This window comes from Leopardus geoffroyi, chromosome A1 (genome assembly GCF_018350155.1).
Source record: "Leopardus geoffroyi isolate Oge1 chromosome A1, O.geoffroyi_Oge1_pat1.0, whole genome shotgun sequence".
NCBI classification, from domain to species: Eukaryota; Metazoa; Chordata; class Mammalia; order Carnivora; family Felidae; genus Leopardus; species Leopardus geoffroyi.
In genome coordinates, this window is record NC_059326.1 from 16,351,802 (window position 1) to 16,373,517 (window position 21,716).

At 38.4% G+C, this 21,716-nt stretch overlaps 1 protein-coding gene across 5 annotated transcripts in view; it reads right to left on the reverse strand.

The window, feature by feature from the left end:
- Window positions 1–21,716, reverse strand: part of TRPC4 (transient receptor potential cation channel subfamily C member 4) — a 200,141-nt gene that overhangs the window by 7,304 nt on the left and 171,121 nt on the right. For 4 of the 5 annotated variants that reach the window (XM_045474781.1, XM_045474773.1, XM_045474753.1 and 1 more), the window contains 2 exons: window positions 13,696–13,891; window positions 10,260–10,469 (listed from right to left, as the gene is read on the reverse strand). In XM_045474781.1, coding sequence (XP_045330737.1) covers window positions 10,260–10,469; window positions 13,696–13,891 — 406 coding nt within the window. The remainder of the gene's footprint in view (window positions 1–10,259; window positions 10,470–13,695; window positions 13,892–21,716) is intronic. The other variant, XM_045474788.1, reaches the window with a different exon arrangement.

Genomic DNA, 21,716 nt, shown 5'->3' on the forward strand with positions numbered 1-21,716 from the left:
AAAGGTGACTGAACCTAAATAAGGAATTTATCTCTGAGGTCCTCTCCCATCCCCATATTTTTATTCTCTAAGGTAAAGATAAACTCACTGGATGGTTTTGAAGATTAAATTAGATAAGAGATTTAAGACATCTATCACTGACTAATGTTAAATAGTTCCCATCCTTTTTCCATTTTTTCCCCTTTCAAATTAATAACATGATTTAACACAGTTTTTAAAAAATATTCTTGATTCACAAAACTTGTGGATAATTTGACACATATCAGGATTACCCCAGAGGAAGTAAAAGAGGATGTAATTGTTTCTTTTTGTGTGATTTGCATGACATTTCATGCTTGAGGAGTATTTTATTTAGGTAAAGAGTTGAATGCTTTTAACCTAGGCAATAGAGGTTTGAAAGTAAGAAATTTGCATTTAAGTAATAGGGTGAGGAGATAGTTTTAGTAAATATGGATAGATGTGACACAAGTTCTGTATGCAGTAATTTTTGTTTTATTAAGACTCTTTTTTTTAGAGCAATTTAAGCTTCACAGAAAAATTGGCACGTTGTTATAATTGATTAATCTACACTGATACATTATAATCACCTAAAGTCTGTGGTTTGCATTACTGTTTACTCTTGGTGTTGTAAATTTTACAGGTTTGGACAAATGTATGATGACATATATCTATCATTATAATTTCATACAGAGTATTTTAACCAGCCTAAAAATCTTCTATTCTTTGACTGTTTATCCCTCCCTCCCCTGATCCCACCACTTCAGCTTTGTAACCATGAATCTTTTTACTATCTCCATAATTTTGCTTCTTCCAGAATATAATATAGTTAGAATCATACTGTATATAGCTTCTTCAGGTTGGCTGTTTCATTTGGTAATACTTAAGGTTTCTCTAAGTCCTTGCATGCCTTGATAGGTCATTTCTTTTATTACTGAATAAATAATATTCAAGTGTCTGGATATACCATAGCTTCTTTATCCATTCACCTACTGAGGGAAATCTTGGCTGCTTCCAAGTTTGGGCAATTATGAATAAAGTTGCTATAAACATTCTTGTGCAAAATTTGGTGTGAACATACCAAATTTTCTTTTTTTTTTAAATAAAAAAAATTAATGTTTGTTTTTGGTAGGCAGAGAGAGAGAGATAGAGAGAGAGAGAGAGATGGAGGATGAGTGGCGGAGGGGTAGAGCGAGAGGGAGACACAGAACCTGAAGCAGGCTCCAGGCTCTGAGCTGTCAGCACAGAGCCGGATGAGGGGCTTGAACCACGAACATGGGATCATGACCTGAGCCGAAGTGGGTGCTTAATTGACTGAGCCACCCAGGTGCCCCTGGAAATAAGTTTTCACTTATTTCACTCATTTCACTCCTTTGTCAAGGAGTGAGACTGCTGGATTGTATGGTAAGAATATGTTTAGTTTTGTAAGAAACCATCAGACTGTCTTCCAAAGTAACCTACCCTTTTGCATTCCCACCAGCAATGAATGAGAGTTCCTGTTGCTTCGCATCCTTACTAGCATTTGCTGTTGTCGGTGGTCTAGTTTTTAGGCAATCCAATAGGTGTGGAGCACTGGTCAGTCATTTTTTTTGATGTTCCGAAAGTTTTATGAACATCTCTGCATAATATTGGATTTTTGCTGTGACCTCCATGAATTTTCCTTTGTGGGTTTCTATTTCATGAATCTTAGCTTCTAGGGCCAATTTAAGATCTATTTATTAAGTGGTTGCAGGTACGTGGAAGAGGCTGCAGAAACCAGAGATAAATAAAACACACCTTTTGCCCTTAAACAGCTTGTTGTCTACTAGGTGGATGCCAAGAATTTCTAGGGATGAAGGTAGAGTACAAGCAACAACATGGGGGTGGGGGTGGCGTCTTAATGTTATTTGAGTACAGGGAAGGAACAAGTAATATTGGGCAAAGCGGCCTTCAAAGAGGGAAGGGGATTTCAGACTGGATGAGAAAGAATCATGGAACTTTAACAGTCAGATGCACAGACATTCAGGTGTGCAGAAAACTGGAATACAGTGAGCAAATATGCTAGTGCTGGTGCTGGTGGGTGAGAGACACGGGAAGGCAACTTCCACCAGGACAGCGGCAGTGTGCTCTGATAATAGGAATATATGGATTAGATCATGTTGGAGAGTTAGCAGGGGGGTTTTATGCAGCATCTTAGAAGGCACGGCGAATTCAGTGGTTGGTAGGCACCTGGCTTTTTGACTACTTGAGTGACATGTGAAGAAAGTTGAACTTCCATTATAATTACCTGGCAGCAGTATGTTTTTCTAAATTTTTTTAATGTTCAACTACTTTTGAGAGAGACAGAGACAGAGACAGAGTGTGAGTGGGCAAAGGGAAGAGAGAGGGAGACACAGAATCGGAAGCAGACTCCAGGCTCTGAGCTGTCAGCATGGAGCCCCACTCAGGGCTCGAGCCCACGAATTGTGAGATCATGACCTGAGCCACAGTTGGATGCCTAACCGACTGAGCCACTCAGGCACCCCCCTGGCAGCAATATGAAGTAGGAAAGTTGAGTAGGAGAGAATCAGTAGATATTAGTGGGGATGCTATTACCAGAATGTAACTGAAGAGTAACTGGGTGTGAGCTAAAATGGTTAGCAGTGTGAATGGGAAGGAGGGGGCAGCAAGAATCACAAGGAGATAGAGAATGTTGAAAGGGATTGGCAGCTGGGGTGGGAGCATGATGACAAAGATTTTTAGCCTAGTTGCTGAGATGTTGGTGCTATTAAAAAATGCCAGTGGGGTCTCCTGGGTGGCTCAGTCGGTTAAGCATCAGACTTTTGGTTTCGGCTCAGGTCCTGATCTCATGATCTCATGGTTTGTGAGTTTGAGCCCTACATTGGACTTCACGCTGATATTGTAGAGCCTGCTTGGGATTCTCTCTCCCTCTCTCCCTCTCTCCCTCCCTCTCTTCCCTCCCCCTGCTTATGCTCTCTCATTCTCTTAAAATAAACTTAAAAAAATAAATTTCAATACCTGACAATTAACACATAGATATTAAGAACAGACATATTATTTCTTAGAACCAAAGAGCTTGTCTAGTCTCATGGCCTCATTTATAAGTAAGGAGACCAAGGCCCACAGAGTGGAGAGAGTGACTAAATACCACGGTGTTCTCCTGGCGGTGCTGGCTCTAGAATCCCCAGCTAGAACTCATTCTCTACACTCTGCTCTCCATCAACTAGACACTAAGAGACATTTGAACACATCTGCTATGTATTCTATAGTTTTGCCTCCCTCTCCCAATACATCTTAATTTGAGGGTCAGCACCATTAACACACTGGATCCATATTTACTCGAACAAAAATCAATAACCACAGAATGCATGGTATATGTTGTATTAGTTTCTTAGGGCTGCCATACAAAGTGTCACAAACTGTGTGGCTTAAGCCAACAGAAATTGATGATCTCACCATTCTGGAGATAAGAAGTCACAAGTCAAGAGGGAAATGTTCCCTCTGAGGCAGGGTAGAAGAAAGGAAGTTTCTTCTTCCCAGCTTTTCATGGTGACTATCAATCCTTGATACTCGTTGGTTTGTAGCTGGATAATCCCAGTCTCTGCCTCTGTCTTCACAAGGTGTTTTCTGCCTGTGTCTCTGTGTCTTCACATGGTCATGTTCTTATAAGGACTCTACTGCAATATGACCTCATCTTAACCTGACTAATTACATCAGCAATGACACTATTTCCAAATAAAGTCGCATTCTGGGGAAGTGGAGTTTAGGACTTCAACGTATCTGTTTTCGCGGGGGGGAGGGGGGGGTACACAATTCAACCCATAATATATGTACTCTTTGCAATAAACATAATGATAATTTGGGCAATTAGTGGTATTATTAAATACTATACAGTAGAATTATCATCAATAATACCTAGCACGTTTGCTAGGTTTTTGTTGGGTAAAGATCAGCTGAGTTTCAAAGGAATTTACTCTCACAGGGGAAGGTATCACATCTTATAGTGATCACGGGAGATGACGGAGAACAGAACTGACCAATCTGTGTTCATGAAAACAATGCAGTATGTTGGAGAAAGATGTGCATTTTAAGTTAGCGGTTTTCTCTGCAAATTATGTCAGGAATCTAGCGCCACTTACAGAATGTACCTTGGCAGGGTGGCTTTCCACGTGGGTGCCCAAGGCACACCTGTGCGTCACATCAGCATAACTCACGGTTTGCGGGTTCCTCTTGATTTGTTAGGACAAGATAAAGGCAGGATGTGGATCACAAAACTAATGATAAAGGAAAAGACCAAAGAAACCGCTGCTGCTGTGAGGGCACCCCTCATGTCCATAGACGTGTCAGGTCAGGTTGCCTTAGAGCAGGAAGGGTTTTGCAGTCGTGAAAGAAAGGGCTCTGGGGAATCAACTGTGACATTTTCTCGCTCTTTATCTCTAGTTCTCTCCACATCCATGTGGAGTGTCAGGCTCACTTCGTGTAGCTGGTTCCCTGCAGTCAATTGTCAGTGCTGCTGTCTCTCATTTCCACCCTGGTTTTGGTCTATCACTGATTTCAAGCCCATGAATTATGCCTTTTATTCTTTGCTCTGCTTGGTGAATCCCTTAGGGGACGCAGCATGCTGTGCTCTTTTCCTTTTAAAAATGAGTAAAAAGACAAGGGGCTATTCTAAGATGTGATCCCTTTTTAAAAATTACATTTTGGCTCATTTACAGAGGGAGCTACATATTATTCTCTATAAGCACACTTTCTATGCATATGAAAATAAACATTATAACATGCTTGAATGTCACCTTGTGAAACCAAATATTCAGAGTTTTACTCTTGAAGTACCAAGAGTATCAAGCAATTCATTCCTCTACATCCCTACCTGGGAAAGAAAACTTAATTAACGGGCCCCACCAGCAGATTTTACAGCAGTAAATTAGGGGTTGAGAGAGACTCATGGATGAATGCTATCTGATCTGTAAGATTTGTAGTTAGGACTACTAAAAGTCACGAAGAATAAGGGGCAATACCTTCTGATAAAAATACAGTCCGAAAAGCATGTACTATTAGCATTTGTCCTCCAGTGATGTAGCTGCTGCTAATCCATTCACTGTTTCTAATTCTTTGGCAGCGACATAACTGGGTGTATTTCTGTGGCAACTGGTCAAGCATGAGTATTCCGTCTGTGGTCCTAGAGCTGAGTGATGCTAAATGACCCTAACAGACATGGTGTTTCATGTTTTCCTCACTATGTTGTGCTCAAGAGAAAACCAGAAAGTGGAAAACATAAATCCAAGCAAGTTAAAATCACTCTTTATAATTCTGTCAAAAGGCTTCACATGTCTTAGTCTGGCATCTTGACCTATTAACGTAAGCATTCCATTTTAGAAACCTGGTCTATGGCATTGAAATATTTCATATTAATTAAACACTTTGGCTGTGACATCTTTTTACCTTAATTAAATGATCTGGACGTCTTCAGCAATGAGGACAAAAGTTGCTTTTGTTTTTGTTTAAAAAGCTGTGCTAGATACCAATGCTTTCCCTAACAGAAGTTTCTCGTTTTCCTCCTCCCCCTCCTCCTCCTCCCCCTCCTCCTCTTCCTCCTCCTCCCTCTTCTTCTTTTAATCTGTTTTAATGTTTATTTATTCTCTAGAGAGAGAGAGAGAGAGAGAGAGAGAGACAGAGCACAAGTGGGGGAAGGGCAGAGAGAGAGGAAGATACAGAATCCAAAGCAGGCTCCAGGCTCTGAGGTGTTAGCACAGAGCCTGATGCAGGGCTCGAACTCACGAACTGTGACATCATGGCCTGAGCTGAAGTCAGTAGTTTAACTGACTGAGCCACCCAGGCACCCCTCTTTAACAGGAGTTTCTAATTAAAGTTACAAGGAAACACTTATTAAAATAGAGATTCCTGATGATTTTAGCACTCACAAAAGTCTAAGAACTGGTGTTTTAATATGGAGAAGGGTATTTGCTGATAAAATGGGGTTAAGCTAAAAATTAGGTAAGTAGTAATACGAAAAACCAAAAGCTACAGCATGTTTCACATTTTATTGACTCCTCAATACCCTACCCTTTGGTAGGATTTCATAATTTCCCAGAGACAAGCCATTTTTCAATAATGGGTTTTCTTCCTACAATAAAGGTTTTGCTCAATAAAGTTATTTCTGCTTCATTTATGTTTCCTGCAAAGAGCATTCCAAATGAAAGGTTAATTTATTTGGAACTCCCAATCACCCATAAGAGGAAGTCCAAAGTTAAAAAAAAGAAGTTAATGAGTTTTCAGCACTAGTCCTATCATTATTACCCGGAAACCATAACTACTAGATAAGATCACCAATGATGGGCTCCTGGAGAGTGGCCAGTGCAGCTATGCTGAAGAGTGCTCGCTTTCAGGCTCTGCCTGGGCATGTGAAGGGAATGAGCACCAGTGTGACATTCAGGCAGCTGCTGGGTGACAAGAGTAGGTAAGTGAGTCACAAGTTGGGAAGATTAGAGAAAATGCCTCAAAGAATGTGTAAGCTCTGCCACCAGTTGAGCTTCAGATTTCTGTCTCAAAAATGTGGCCTAAATATAAGCAAGTTGAGATGCAAACAGAAGGTGAGCCAGGCTGGGAAACAAGGACTTTGAGATACAGGAATCTTAGAAGCCGAAGACAGTGACAGCATTCAAAAGCTGTTGAGAAAAATGAAAATGGAAAGATGAATACGCAACATAGAAGGTATCATTGTATTATCATTACAGTTTTCAGGGAAGCAAGAGAGTGACTGAAAGCACACTGGTTTGGGAAACAAAAGATCCAGGTTTCCCCCCAGCTGTTACCAAGGGACCCTAAAACACCTGGCAAGGTAAATAAGTTCTCTCTGAAAGGAAATGGTTGAGCTAAATGATTTCTAAGGTCCTTTTGAAGTGTAATTGATATTGATATTCTAACCCATGCCTTGGTTATACAGAGTGACTGTCATCGATACGTCAACGTCACCTTTTAATTAATGGAAATGTGTATATCTTCTTGTCCTTATTTGTCTGTACTAATGAACTGTCAGGGGTATTAACCAAATTGAAATGAATTCACAACAAAATCAATTACTTTTTGACACTATTTTCTCATTTAACTCTTCTATTAATGTTGCCCAACCTTAATTTACTTTTCCTTTTTCTTATATTTTTCTTCATAAGTGATACATATTATTTATTTCCATCTAAAATCTAAATGTATAAAACTGAACTATAAGTATGCAGACCAAAATATTATGTCCTTCCTGTTCTGGAAATGCAGTCTAGATAAAGAATACATTTATAGCATTGAGTTTGATTAGGCTAGTGCTTGCCCAAAGCCTTAGCTTGGTGAAGAAGAGGCAGGATTGAGAGTGGGATGACGGTGGGAAAGAGAGACATGACTCACAATATTTATTTAGGTTGTCATAAATTCCCAAAGCATAAAAATATCCATTACCAAAGGTTTGTAAGATCTACATGGCTAAGGAAAAAGGAATGTCTTGGGGTCATGCCATTAATTGTGAATTCCCTTTCTGTGCATCAACTTGGATCAAAATAGTCAAATTTAGAGATAGAGACATAAAAAGAAATGTGTGTTTTTTTGAGACCAGTAATGTATAGAAGGGAACGTATTTTAACTTACACCATTTACCCTCTCCTTCTGAAAGGTGTGAATCAGGGCTTTAATAGGAAATCCCAAATGAATGTTAAGCTCCTCTTTACATCTAAGAAATGATGGTAACATATTCCTAACAATGCGTCAACCAACAGTGGGAGGATTCTAAGGGGCGTGGGGGGGGGGGGACTTGGAAGTCAAGTTCTTAGAGTGGTTTTCTATTATTTTGGTGGCAGCACAGATGGATCTCTTAAAATATTAGAGCAGGGCCCCATATCTTGTTACAAGTTTTGTGGCATCTTAAAATGCAAGATTCTTTCTGCAATTGCCTAAAATTAAACTATTAAAAGCAAATTTCTTTTGTGTGTGAACTTTATCTTGGGGCCCAGAAACTCTTTTTAAATCTAAATACTCCTGGGGTTCCTGGGTGGCTCAGTCGGTTGGACATTCGACCCGGCTCAGGTCATGATCTCGTGGTTGACAAGTTCAAGCCACGCATCAGGCTCTGTGTTGACAGCTCGGAGCCCGGAGCCTGCTTCGGATTCTGCGTCCCCCTCTCTCTCTCTGCTCCTCCCCTGTCCCTGCCCTGTCTCTCACTGTCTCAAAAATAAAATGAACATTAAAAAAATTTTTAAAAATCTAAATACTCCTATGACAGCATAAGACTATATTAATCATTCGTATATTTCTAGGGATTGATTAAATAAATTTCTGAAGAATTTAAGAATAAGATGTGAAAAAGGACAAGTATATTTTGATGTGGAAGAGAATAAGCCAGAGTTTGGCTTCCCTGAAACCCTTTTCTGTTTATCTCAAGGAAAACATTATGTCTTACAATGTTGTCATAACATTTTGCATGTAACATATTGTAATGTTAAATATATAACACGTACTATAGTAATATGTTCTCATATTTGTATGTCCCATGTTAGAAATGATGAGCTCGAGGATGGAAACCATGCCTTTATACCTACTCCTACCCCCAATCCCTAGTTCAGTTACTGGCTGGCACATAGAATGTGTGCAACAATTGCTTATTAAATCTCAGGCATTATGTTTATTTTACACCCTTTGTTAAATAATTTAAACCTATTTTATAGCAGAAACATCTGTTAAAATTTTTTACTCAAACATCTGGAGTAAAATAATTTCACTCTTTCTAAGGTCAGTGTTAAAATCTATCAGTATGAGTATTGCAGCCTAAGTCTTCATCATAATTTGACTTTGGTTTCTAAGATCAGATATATGCACAAACTTTAGTCCTCCAAGTTTCTGGAGTAGGAATTTATAAAAAAGAATGTAACTACTTCCCAAAACCACCTCTCTGCTATATGCTGTATATGTTCTTGCCAGTCAATTTCATCCTTAGAATTAGAAATGTGACTGGGGAGCCTGGGTGGCTCAGTGTGTTGAGCATCTGACTTTGGCTTGGGTCATGATCTGATGGTTTGTGGGTTCGAGCCCCGCGTTGGGCTCTGTGATAACAGCTCAGATCCTGAAGGCTGCTTCAGATCCTGTGCCTCCCTCTCTCTGCCCCTCCACCACTCATGCTCTCTCAAAAATGAATAAATGTTAAAAAAAATTTTTAAAATGTGACTAACATGACAGCAAAATCAAGGCCACTGTCAGTGGAGAAAGCCCCATTTGATGCTGAGAGAAATGCTTATTGGGCAATGAAGTTAATGAGTGGGAAGGATCACTTAGGGCATAAGTAACAGAAACCTTTTTAAATAAAATTAAAAACAAATTTAAAAATGTTAGTAACTAGTATTACTTGGTGATTCTAATGTAAAGGCATATTAAAATACTTCCAAAGCAATTTCTCTGAGCAAGTCAAAACAACTAATGAACGTTAGAGTATGGATTCTCAAAACGTCACTATGAGAACTTTGAAAACTAAGTGTGAAAGAAATGAGGAATAACTTGTCCCATGTCAGTGGTTTTGCCGGAACAAAGTCCTTAGTCCCCATCTCTTCTGATGGAATCGGTTGAACTCTTGCTTTCTAGTATGAAAGGAACTTCCAAAGGAAGTTTAATCTGATACTGTTAACAGGAGCATGGCTCCGAATAGTCCTAACATTTTTTAAGAACACAACTTCTTGGTATTTAAAATGATTAGGTGTAGAAGCAAAATGTTGAGCAACTCAACATATTCTGAAGTCCCTGTGCTGGAACATGGCGCAGCATTTTTAAGTTTATAATCCCCGTTTAATCATTTAGTTGAGATGTTTTTGTCAAGCATCATATGCTGTGTGTCAGAGCCTATGTTCGGCACTAAGAATATGAGAGACTGAAACAGCCCCCTTCCCTTATAATCCAGAGAGAGTAGACAAGAGCAAGTAAGGCCACAAACAACCAGCGATTGCAATTCTGAAAAGAGCAGAAATTAGGGTACCAAGAGACAATGTGTTAGCTCCCCAAGCCTCGGCCGCTGGGTCCAGGAGAGGCCTGTGTCAGGTGGGGCTCCTACTAAAGTAACAGTGACTGCCCTCACTGGAGGAAATGGGGTTTGGAGGAAAAACTCTTAGTTACTCAGACAGTGTCTTAGATGTGGTAGCTGTGCAAACAAAAGGACACCAAACACAACCAGGAAAAACAAAAGGCTAAAAATGCAAAACTATCCAACAAGAAATACAAATATATTTAAATACACAATTAAAAAAAAGACTAATACTAACATGCTGTATTCTTACCCCTATTGTTCCAAAACTTTCAGGCTTTCTTCTCATCTTTTTCTTGCACAGGTGTGTCCATATCCATTTGATCAGGTACCAGAGAGACTTGGGGCTCGGGATGACATTGAAGGGAGTGGGCAGAGTACCTCCTTCTTCGAAATAACTCATCCAAAGCTTTGTTCGAGCAAACTTCCATTCTATATCTGCATGGTCCTGAATGGGAGAATATGACAACTGCTGACAGGTTTCTTAATTACTAAGGTGAGATAAACCTCACAGGGAGCCTGTAACCTGACTTGGAGCAGCTCTTGTAATATTCATTAAATTGCTTATAGAAACAAGACTGACTCCTCGAGGTAGTCATCTAAACATTTCAGATGATGGTTTACCCTGGTAAAGAGTCACAGCAGTCTTGTCAGTTTTTATCCTTCCTTCTTCCATGAAACAGACGTCTAAAAGAATTCCATGTTAAAGAGCCTGCAGTGATCAGTTACGACTTGAAGACGAATTTTCATTTCCTGCACTGCAGGCTTACATTAGCCCAAGTGCACTAGATTCTGACCACAAATAGACCTTCATATCTTCCCCGAGGTCTTGAATCCCGGTCTAGGTCAGTGTCACCTTCATGGATGCTCATGGCTTAGCCTTCTGGTGTTTCCAGGAAAAGTCTTAGTTGGTGTGTTTCTATGTGAATTATTCTTGTCCGCCTTTAGGCAACAGGCACAAATTCGGAGAGAAGCTCCTCTAACAAATGTAGAATGGGGCCTCTGACATGGCACCAAACCCTGACATAGCCTTGTCCAAATGGCACCAGACAGGACTGTGGTTAGAGGCTGTTTGCAACCCTTCATAATTTATTAATCATTCCACTTTATTAACCTCCTAGAAAAAATCAGAACATTTGTGGCAATTAGAGATAGGGCAGCCAGTCCCCTCTTAAATTAGCCACAAATCTGATTGAAGCAGAAAATCTGGGAAGTAGGAGGTGGTAGAAACTAGGCATATCAAAATAGTTCATTTTAACCCATTGATATTGTAAGGAAGAACTCAGATTTTAGAGTGGGAGAATCACATTAGACCATGCTTCATTCTAATATTCTTAAATGGTTGTGTGCTAATGAATGCATGTGTTGCATATACATTTCTACCCTGAGCAATAGAGATTTTCATCTAGACACTGGACAGATTGTGCTTTCAACAGGAATCAGCATATCCAGAAACTGTGTGGCATTCACTGTGTGCTTTGCAAATGTTTGACTGGAGGGACTGATCAATAGACAGAAGCACAGAAGCTCCGGTTTCACCCCCCTATCCTCTCCTCTTCCTCTCCTCAAGTTCTCTTTCTGTTTCTTTCTAAACAAGCTTATAGATCCTGCATTAATGAAGAAAAGTATATATTGTTTGCTGTAGTCGTGGAGGATGGGAGTCAAGAGAATTAGCTTAAGCTAATAAAAAGATAGTCTCTTTGATAAAGAGTTGGCCTGTGAGTAGATTCTGCTCCTTCTGATTCTTAAGGAGTCACAAATTAAGGATTATGCTAACCTCATTATGTTCTCTTATTGCTATCACAAAGCAGACTTCCTGGGGCGCCTATGTGGCTCAGTTGGTTAAGCGTGTGATTCTTGGTTTTGGCTCAGGTCATGATCTCATGTTTCTTGAGTTCAGGCCCTGAATCTGGCTCTGTGCTGACAGTGCGGAGCCTGCTTGGGATTCTGTCTCTCTCTCTCTCTCTGCCTCTCCCCTGCTGGCTCTCTATCTCACAAAAATAAATAAATAAACTTAAAAAAAAAAAAAGGTAAACTCTTTCTTTGTTCTTGGTTTGGGATTCTGAGAGGGTCTACAACAAATTCTATGGTAGAAAAACTAGAAGTGAAATGTTATATGTTGGTGATGACCAAAACCACCTCTGTTATCCAAGTGAAAATCAAATAGTTGGCATGTTCTTGCTCCAAGGAGGCATTATGCACAGGATTATGGGAGCTACACCTGTCTCAGGTTATCAATGCCTGCTCTCTTCTTAAGTAGTTTTAGAGTTTAAGCTAAGCAAAAACAGAGCTTCGAAGATCATTCCCACCTCTTTGAAAATCATCTAGAAAGATAAACCCTAAAAGCAGTAAAAACAAAAAAAGTCATACTATCCTTAAGTAATATTCTCTTCTTGATGAAATCAATCCGTTTGATATTTTATAGGATATAAATTGTATATACAGCTTCTCTGTATATAGCTTGATTATTAGAGTCTTTCTAATTTTTTTAGAAGGGTGGTCTGAAAAATAGAATCTACGTTTTGCAAATACACTGACCAGAATAATACAGAACTTCTAAGGAAATACATAGGGACTATCTTAAAAAATCCTCACTTGCAAGATGCTTAAGTGAAGCCCCATAATTTGGATATTCACCTGCAAATCCTAGGACCTACGTATACTCAGCACTAATACTTTGTTTATGAATCAGAAAATAAAAATCATCTATTTTTATGTTTTATGTAGTTTTTCATCTGTGACAGGTATCTTGCCCCACAGAGACAGTTTCAGTAAAATTCAGAATGCTGTTTCTCAAAGTAACAATAATAACACTGTGGCGGTTTAGAAATAGATTCAAAGATGCAATATAATGGTAGTTATTTAAGGAGAAAATTATGGTTATAAATTATTCTTATAAAATGCTATTTGATTCAGGTATAAATATGAAAGACTTAAGTGTATTTCATTCCAATATGGGTTTGTTTAGTTGCTATTGCTAATGGCCACCGGCATGTATGTAAGTTCAAGAGGATAAAGAACTTTGTCTTTCTCATTCATTGTTGTATTTCTAGTTCCTAGAATAGTACTTGGTAATAGAGTAAGTTCTCAATAAGAATTTGCTGAATGAATGAATGAAAAGTAAACTAAATTGTTTAGATTCTAGAGTTTCAAATAAACATATATGGTATTGTGTGCTCTGCTGTAGAATTCAGGGTTACCTATACCTTGCTTTTTCTGGATTTAAGAAACCAAAAATACTGTAGATTTTCCCCTCAGACTCTCCTCTAGGCTAGCTTTTGTATCTTGCCAGGCTGGCATAAGTTTGTTTATACCAAGATTGTAGGTTAAATGGACAGAGACAATGCAAAGTCCAAAGGGCGCTACACAGAGATGAGCCACTTGTACGTAATTCATACTTCCCTTGTGCTTTCGTAGCCAATGACTGCCTAGCAAGACAGATTTACTTTATTTTATAATCATCCATAATACGACAAAACTAGAATAGTTTGTAGCTAAATATGGTATAATATTGTTTAGAAACTTCCAATTAACCATTTATATTGTAATTCTGTTCTGTCCCATCAATAGCCAATTACAGGCTGTATTCCTTATGATAAATAAGATAGAGTGTGGCTAAGAACAACACATTCTAGGGGGGGAATATTGAATTAAAATAAAGTTATTCAACTTACAGCAATGAGTTGGTACGAATTATTCATCATAGCTATTAACATGTTGAGTAGGACCACCAGAGAGATGACATTGTATGTCCCAAACATCGTGGCACCAACAAACTCAGTGAATTCATGCTGTGCTTTGACATTGGTCACATATAAATTGATGAGCCCAAATATTGACCAAAATAGGGACTGGAGTGTCTCAAATAACCTGTAATAAAGATAAAATGACACTAATAGCTATATTAATAGAACAATTATACAATAAGGTATAACAATAGAACTTGATTCCTATTATGTATATTTGCTTAATTAAAAAAATAAACTTAATAAAAAGTATTGAAGAATTACTAAATTAAATTTAATAAAAATTAAAGAAAGTTGTTTCCATCATATAGTATAATTTTCCTAGTTTTACCTAATTTTCCCAAGAGCTTTGAAAGCTGTTTAGTTTCCTAGAGCAGGGACAACAAATCTGACCCTCAGACTGTTTCTGTATGGCTCCTGAGTTAAGAATGGCTTTTGCTTTTCAAATGGCTGGGAAAAAGAAATTCAGAAGAGCTACTTTGTGTCATGTGAAAATTTTATAAATTCACATTTCAATGTCCAAGGATCAATAAAGTTTTATTGATACACAGCCATGCTCATTTATTGATGGATTGTCTATGTTTGTTTTTTGTGTTGAAATGGCACAGGTGAGTAGTTGCAATAGAGAACATATGGCCCACATAGTTAAAATATTTGCTATCTTTTTCATAGAAAGCTTGCTAACCAGTGTCTTAGGGCATTAAGTGATGCCAATAAATGATCAATAAATGATATATCCTCAAGCTGAGTCTTTGAAAAATATCAATTCTGATTTTGCTTTTCAGTTGTAGAAGGATTGAAAATAATGTTATCACTGGATTTCCACAATTATAATTAAAATTGGGTATAGTGAATCCTGTAAGATGTCAAGTGTCAGCATGCTCAGATAATAAAATGTGCTATTTTTTTCTATTTCAGGGAACATTTAATTCATCCCTGTCAATGAATGAACTCTAAGTAAGGTTTCCTTAACTTAGTCCAAGAAGCAGGATAAGATGAAGAGTGTCTGAACCTAAATGAGGGAGTGTTGGTTTCAGTAGGAGGGTTGTAACATCTTAATATAATGTAATAAAAGATAATGGAACTTTTAAACTCTTTGACAAATGGCTAAAATAAGACCCTAGTCATATTATGTTGTAAAAATGAAAGCAAAAACTAGTCTCATATCTGGCCTGGTGACTAAGAAGATAGGATGTCAGGGGTCAAGTGACCCAAGGAAAGCCAATTCATATGAGGCCAGGGGTTAACGGCCTGGATTGACATGAAAAAGGTAACCCTACACTATCAGATTTCCTCTCTATGAAAATTTGTCTTAGCAATATTAACAGAATGATGTAGTTGCCAAAGGGGGCTGAAATGACAGAAGTTATGATGGAGACTCAGGGCCATTGGAATTATGCAAAACCAAAGGTTTGAGACAGCACAAACTAAGGGACAAAGAACTGAAGATAAATAAATAAGCCATGTAATAATTAAACACTGAAGAAAATATGCACAGAGTAGGTGACTCATGTTAGCACTGGTTTTCGCAGTCAATGATCTTGTGGTCCAGTTCTTTGTCATCTCCTGCCCTTCCTGAAGCCTTGCGTTCTGCCCTTGCTAAGATCAACCATTGTTCAGAGGATCAAAGGGCTATAACTCTGTACATGGCTCTTGGACCAAATCCCTGCACTTGCAACAATCCATGAGTTTCTGGTCTGTATAACTAGGAGAATCTAAGGATATCCTAATTGACATTCAGGGTTTCTTTTCTCAAATTTATTTGCTTTTTTTTTTTTCTTAAAAGTAAATAATTTCACTTTTTTAATTTATATAATTAAGTTTTAATTATAGGATATGAAATGTAATTAGGTATTGATTTATTTTGCTATAGCTATTCAACAATGGAGCAAATTATCATAAAATGATAAGGAGACTGATCTGATCCATCTCAGTCAGACTTTGTCTTGCCAGCAGGGATGTGCATGTGAGGAGGTGGCCATGTATTCTTCAAGGGCAACCTACATGTCAGGTGCCAACACTATCAGGGCAAGTTTAATCTAATTCATTGGCCCTAGGCAAAAGCTACTCTTAAGTTATTCTTTGAAAACTTCCTCAGGAAGTACGTAAATTTGACCCAGGGCCATAAGTTCCTTATTTTTAGTAACTTTAAGGACAGTTTCTAAAATTAATTACTGTGTCATTTGGGCTCAATGTGAAATAACTTTGTCCTTTCTTTCTAAATGGTGTATATTCTCACTGTGAATATACAAATGTAATTCAGATGGTTTTCCCCTGACATCAGTAGCAGTTCAGAGACAGAACTAGAAATTACATAATGTAAGTGCTATAATAAATTATATAAAATGCCACATAAATCCCATATCAGTTGCTTTTTTAAATGTTCAGATAGAAACAGTGATGTAGAATAAATGGATGGTTATGGTTGAATAATACTGATTTGCTTCTGTCTAAATAAGAAATACTAATTATTAGAGAATATTAGCAAACCCTTTGGCAAAACAGTTATTTAGATTTTTAATTAGACTTTGAAAAGAAGATTAAAAATAAGACATTTTGTGATTAATTCTGGATTTAGTCCCTGTTTTTCTTTTCTTCAGTGAAATGAATCAGAAGTGAGATTTGCAGAATAGTTCCACTTATCCAAAATATATACACTTGACCTCAGTTGTAGCAATTTCTTACTTGACACATCCCCAAAGGCAAGGGAATTAAAAGCAAAAATGAACTACTGGGACCTTATGAAGGTAAAAAGCTTCTGCACAGCAAAGGAAACAACCAACAAAACTAAAAGGCAATCAACGGAATGGGAAAAGATATTTGCAAATGACATATCGGACAAAGGGCTAGTATCCAAAATCTATAGAGTTCACCAAACTCCACACCCGAAAAACAAATAACCCAGTGAAGAAATGGGCAGAAAACATGAATAGACACTTCTCTAAAGAAGACATCTGGATGGCCAACAGGCACATGAAAAGATGCTCAACGTTGCTCCTCATCAGGGAAATACAAATCAAAACCACACTCAGGTATCACCTCACGCCAGTCAGAGTGGCCAAAATGAACAAATCAGGAGACTATAGATGCTGGCGAGGATGTGGAGAAACGGGAACCCTCTTGCACTGTTGGTGGGAGTGCAAACTGGTGCAGCCACTTTGGAAAACAGTGTGGAGGTTCCTCAAAAAATTAAAAATAGACCTACCCTATGACCCAGCAATAGCACTGCTAGGAATTTACCCAAGGGATACAGGAGTACTGATGCATAGGGGCACTTGTACCCCAATGTTTATAGCAGCACTCTCAACAATAGCCAAATTGTGGAAAGAGCCTAAATGTCCATCAACTGATGAATGGATAAAGAAATTGTGGTTTATATACACAATGGAGTACTACGTGGCAATGAGAAAGAATGAGATATGGCCCTTTGTAGCAACGTGGATGGAACTGGAGAGTGTGATGCTAAGTGAAATAAGCCATACAGAGAAAGATACCGTATGTTTTCACCCTTATGTGGATCCTGAGAAACTTAATAGAAACCCATGGGGGAGGGGAAGGAAAAAAAAAAGAGGTTAGAGTGGGAGAGAGCCAAAGCATAAGAGACTCTTAAAAACTGAGAACAAACTGAGGGTTGATGGGGGGTGAGAGGGAGGGGAGGGTGGGTGATGGGTATTGAGGAGGGCACCTTTTGGGATGAGCACTGGGTGTTGTATAGAAACCAACTTGACGATAAATTTCATATATTGAAAAAAATATATACACTTATAGATTAAGCCATAGTATCAAGACCTTGGTGTTTCTTATTTATATTTTTGTATAATTATTCTTTTATTATATGGGTTAAAAAAAAAAGAATCTAAGTTAACATTTTAAAGCCACTGCTTCTAGAAATGTTCCCACAATTAGTGATTCCCAAGACTATTGATGGCAAGATTACCCACTGATTGAAAAGTCATTAGCTGCATTACCTCTCAGACTTCCTTTATATAACAACTATTTTACTAATTCTTTGGTGAGATAAGAACAGAAAGGTTTGGAATGTAATGCCACACTTAATAAAATAATACTTAGCATAATATCCTAGTTGACTAAAGCCTGGCAATTTCTATGGTTGATGCTATAACACTGCTTTCCTAAAGATAACATTTTTGCCTCTTGCTCTTTAAAGGTATTTCTCAATTGCTACTTTAAAAAATTAGCTCGTTCTCCAGTTAGATACTTAAAACTAGAGAGAAAGAACAAGTAAAAAGGTAATGTACTCCACAGTTGAGGTTTCCCTCTATCCTTTGAAATAAAAACAATGAGGAAACATAAATTAATATAAGACACATCTGAATATTTTAGTCTTCATTTATAAGGAATAATGTAATATTAAAACAAATAATGTATGGGCTCAGTTGCCCAGTTCCAATTTTGAGGAATATATATGAAAAGAGTTTTTTTTTAATGAGACAATATCTGTCCCAAACCCATTCCTCTCTCCTCATAGGAGAGTCCCTTAACAAGAGACTATTAATTTCAAATTGTATGTAGAATAATTTCAGTGACTAAATAATTTGGTTTTCTTTAGTATCATATAGTTCTTCCCATGTTAAAGAGAAAACAGCCAGGAAGCTTGAAAAGAGCAGAAAAAAGTGTCCATTTGCTGGTGGGGAAACGAACAGAGAGACATAGAAGACACAGACTAGTCTGTCCAAAGAGCAGCTGAACTTATAGATCTTGGGAAGAGAGATCTGTGCTGGTGAGAGGAACATAGGAGTCCTCATCCCTCAGACATATAGGGCTACATCCATAAGCACAGATGAGTTTTCACAAAGGTACTGTAATATGGTCTGAGGATGGTCACTAAGGAAAGATCTTTATTTATTTATTTATTATTTAAATTTCTTTTTAACGTTTATTCATTTTTGAGAGACAGAGCACGAGCAGGGAAGGGGCATAGACAGAAAGGGAGACGCAGAATCTGAAGCAGGCTCCAGCCTCTGAGCTGTCAGCACAGAGCCCGACACGGGGCTCGAACTCACAGACCACGAGATCATGACCTGAGCCAAAGTCAGATGCTTAACTGACTGAGCCACCCAAGCGCCCCAGCAAGATGACTATTTAAAAGCAGTGACTGCGATATAATTTTCAGAGAACAGTGAAAAAATTAGAGGAGTAAGAGATGAAGTGTAAAGACATAGTGGTGTTGAAATTAAAGAGGGCAAGATTTCAAAAGCAAAAGTCACACGATGCAGAAACATTAAATAAACTTTAAAGAGATAAGTGTTCCTTGACCGTGGGGATATGGAGGCTCTAGGCATTTTCTAGAGTAGTGTTAGTGGACTGATGGAAGCAGCAGTCAAATTGCAGTTGGATGAATAACGAATAAGAAGAAAACAAGGTGTCTTGTTCAGGCTTCCTTGAAGGGTTATTTGGCTAAAGGGAAGGAGAGAGACAGGAGTGGAAACTATGGGAAATACAGGGCTCAGAGTCTCAGCATACATTTGCACCCTGAATGGAAGGAGTAATAGAGAGGAACCGTGTGAGATATAGGCAGGAGATCTCCTGATAATGATAAACAGATGTAACATAGCTAGCATTTTTTAAAATCTGATTCTATGGCAGGCACTGTGTTAGGTACTCTACATGAAGTATTAGGTTTCTTAATCCTCAAATGGAATAAGATCTCTGAAATAGTGGATAGTAAAAAAAAAAAACACGTTGAAATTTATGGAGTATTATAAATTATGAAAAGAAGTGTATAGAAAGAAGTTACAAAAAGAAAATTGAAGACCAACCAAAGAAAAGAAATAAGATATAGAACAGGAGCCCCGAGGGTATTGCTAGACATCCTCTCACAATGACTGACACCAGTTATGTTGAAATAGAGTCATCAGAGACAGGTCCCTTATACCTGCCTAGGATATTCTCTACATTCCAGTGCATTCTAATACTAAGAGTTATTGCTGTAATTTTTAGTTGTTGAATAATCTGTTGCTTGTAGGTTTACATTCTATTATCTGGAGAAAAAAATTCAGGTGGAATACCTGATTTACTTGGGCTGAATGATTAGGGCCTATAATATTTGAGATATGCAATTATCTGTTGCTTTTCATGATAATAGAGGACACCATTTACACTAAAATAATACACAATCCAAGCAGTTCAATACCTTTGCTTCAAGAATACTAGACATTTTGCCTCAGACTTCCATAGCAATGGAACTTCTTGGACAGATCTTAAAATTAGTTCATAATATGTAAAATCATTTACCATGAAAGCGGTAATAGGTCAGTGTGATTCTTGGGAACTTAGGGATCATAAATCAGATGTCTGAGAAGGGGCTGGATCATGGAACAAAAGCTGTTCCCTGAATTAAACACAGCCTGGGAGGTCAGTCAGTTCTAGGTGCTGTGTGGAAGTTCCTCCTGGAAGACAAAGCTTGGAATCAGAAGGTTATGGCAACCTAGGGAGATGGGGCGGTCTTGGCAAGCAGTTTGCATTGGGGCACGCGGTACGAAGTAACAACGGAGTTGTGAAAGCCATGGTGAGCAGAAGGGCTCTCCAGCAGAAATCCAGAGACAGACAGCAGACAGTATCCAAGACGTTTGTTAGAGGCTGAATTTTGGTCCTTGAAGGGGGTTGGTGGGATCTGATTGTTGTAACTCCCTACTCTCAGTTGCCAGGAGCAAATTACCAAGTCAAGGGGCACAACAGAGTGGGGAAAGATCTCAGATGTAAAAATTGAGACACAATTCAGGGCCATGCTAGTCACAAGGACATTGCTACAAGGGGTTTCATTGAATCCCTCGCCTCCAGGGTCAGAAAAAGGCATGAGGAAGATGAAAAGGCTGAATAAACTGGTCAGCCTGGGCAGCTGCTGTCAAAGAGCAGAAGAATCAAGGCTGGGAGCAAGGGAAGCTGGGATGACCTTTTGTTTTCTCTGTGACTCATGGTTTGTATCAAATCTATTTCAGAAAGGATCTGAGGAAGTTAAGGCTGAGATTAAACTTTTATGTGCAAAGAGGCAGATGTTGATTAATTAAAATGGAGTTTTAATATTGGGATCAAAGACAAAACAGATACAGAATTGAATCAACAAGAATATTTTAGCCATCAGGGACTTAGTTTATATGAAGTCGTTGAGTTCTTTTCCTACTTGAGAAATGACTACTCTCTTATTTTACATAAAATTCTATAATGGCCTGTGAATAGGGTCTGATCTGTAGTCCCGTATGAAGTAACCATGTATTCGCTGGCAGTTCCTGTGTAGAGGGAAAGGACCTAGGTGTCTTCATTCCCCTGCTAATGAACTCTTTGGCACAGTTGTGTGGTGGTCATAGTGGGAAGGAAATGGGCACAGGCATGGAGAGGTGTATTCTGTAAGGACTGTGTGAGCATCAGACATGGGGGCATGGGTCTGTGCTATCAGCAAACCTGCCTGAGATCAGCAAGAGGTTGACACTGAATGAGGTCTGTGGCTCATCAGGCGTCAAGGCACAGAGAGTTCTGTGTGCATAAGGATGGCAGCCCAGGTTAGTCTGGGGTTCCTATTTTGGATCATTTCTACATGCTTACATTTTTTATGTAGGAAATTAGAGAATGAAAGAACAAGCAAAGGGACTTTCATATCTGGAAAACACAGAGGAAAGCTCGAAAAGTACTTGGATTTTCTCACAAGATTGGTTTTACTTATATTCTGTCTTTTAATGTGCTTGTAAGATGCCACTGGGGCAGAGGTTTCCTCTTATTACACATTTCAAAACCAAATATACAGCTTTCCTTTATACGAGGTCACTTAAGAGGCCATTTTACTAAGACTTAAAATAAATGTAATGGATATATATATATATATATATATATATATATATATATATATTTAATGCCAGAGGGATCCATTTGTATTCAAAACCATGTTAATTCTGTTTTCTGTATTAAGTACAATTTCCTTTGCAACCACTTGTCAC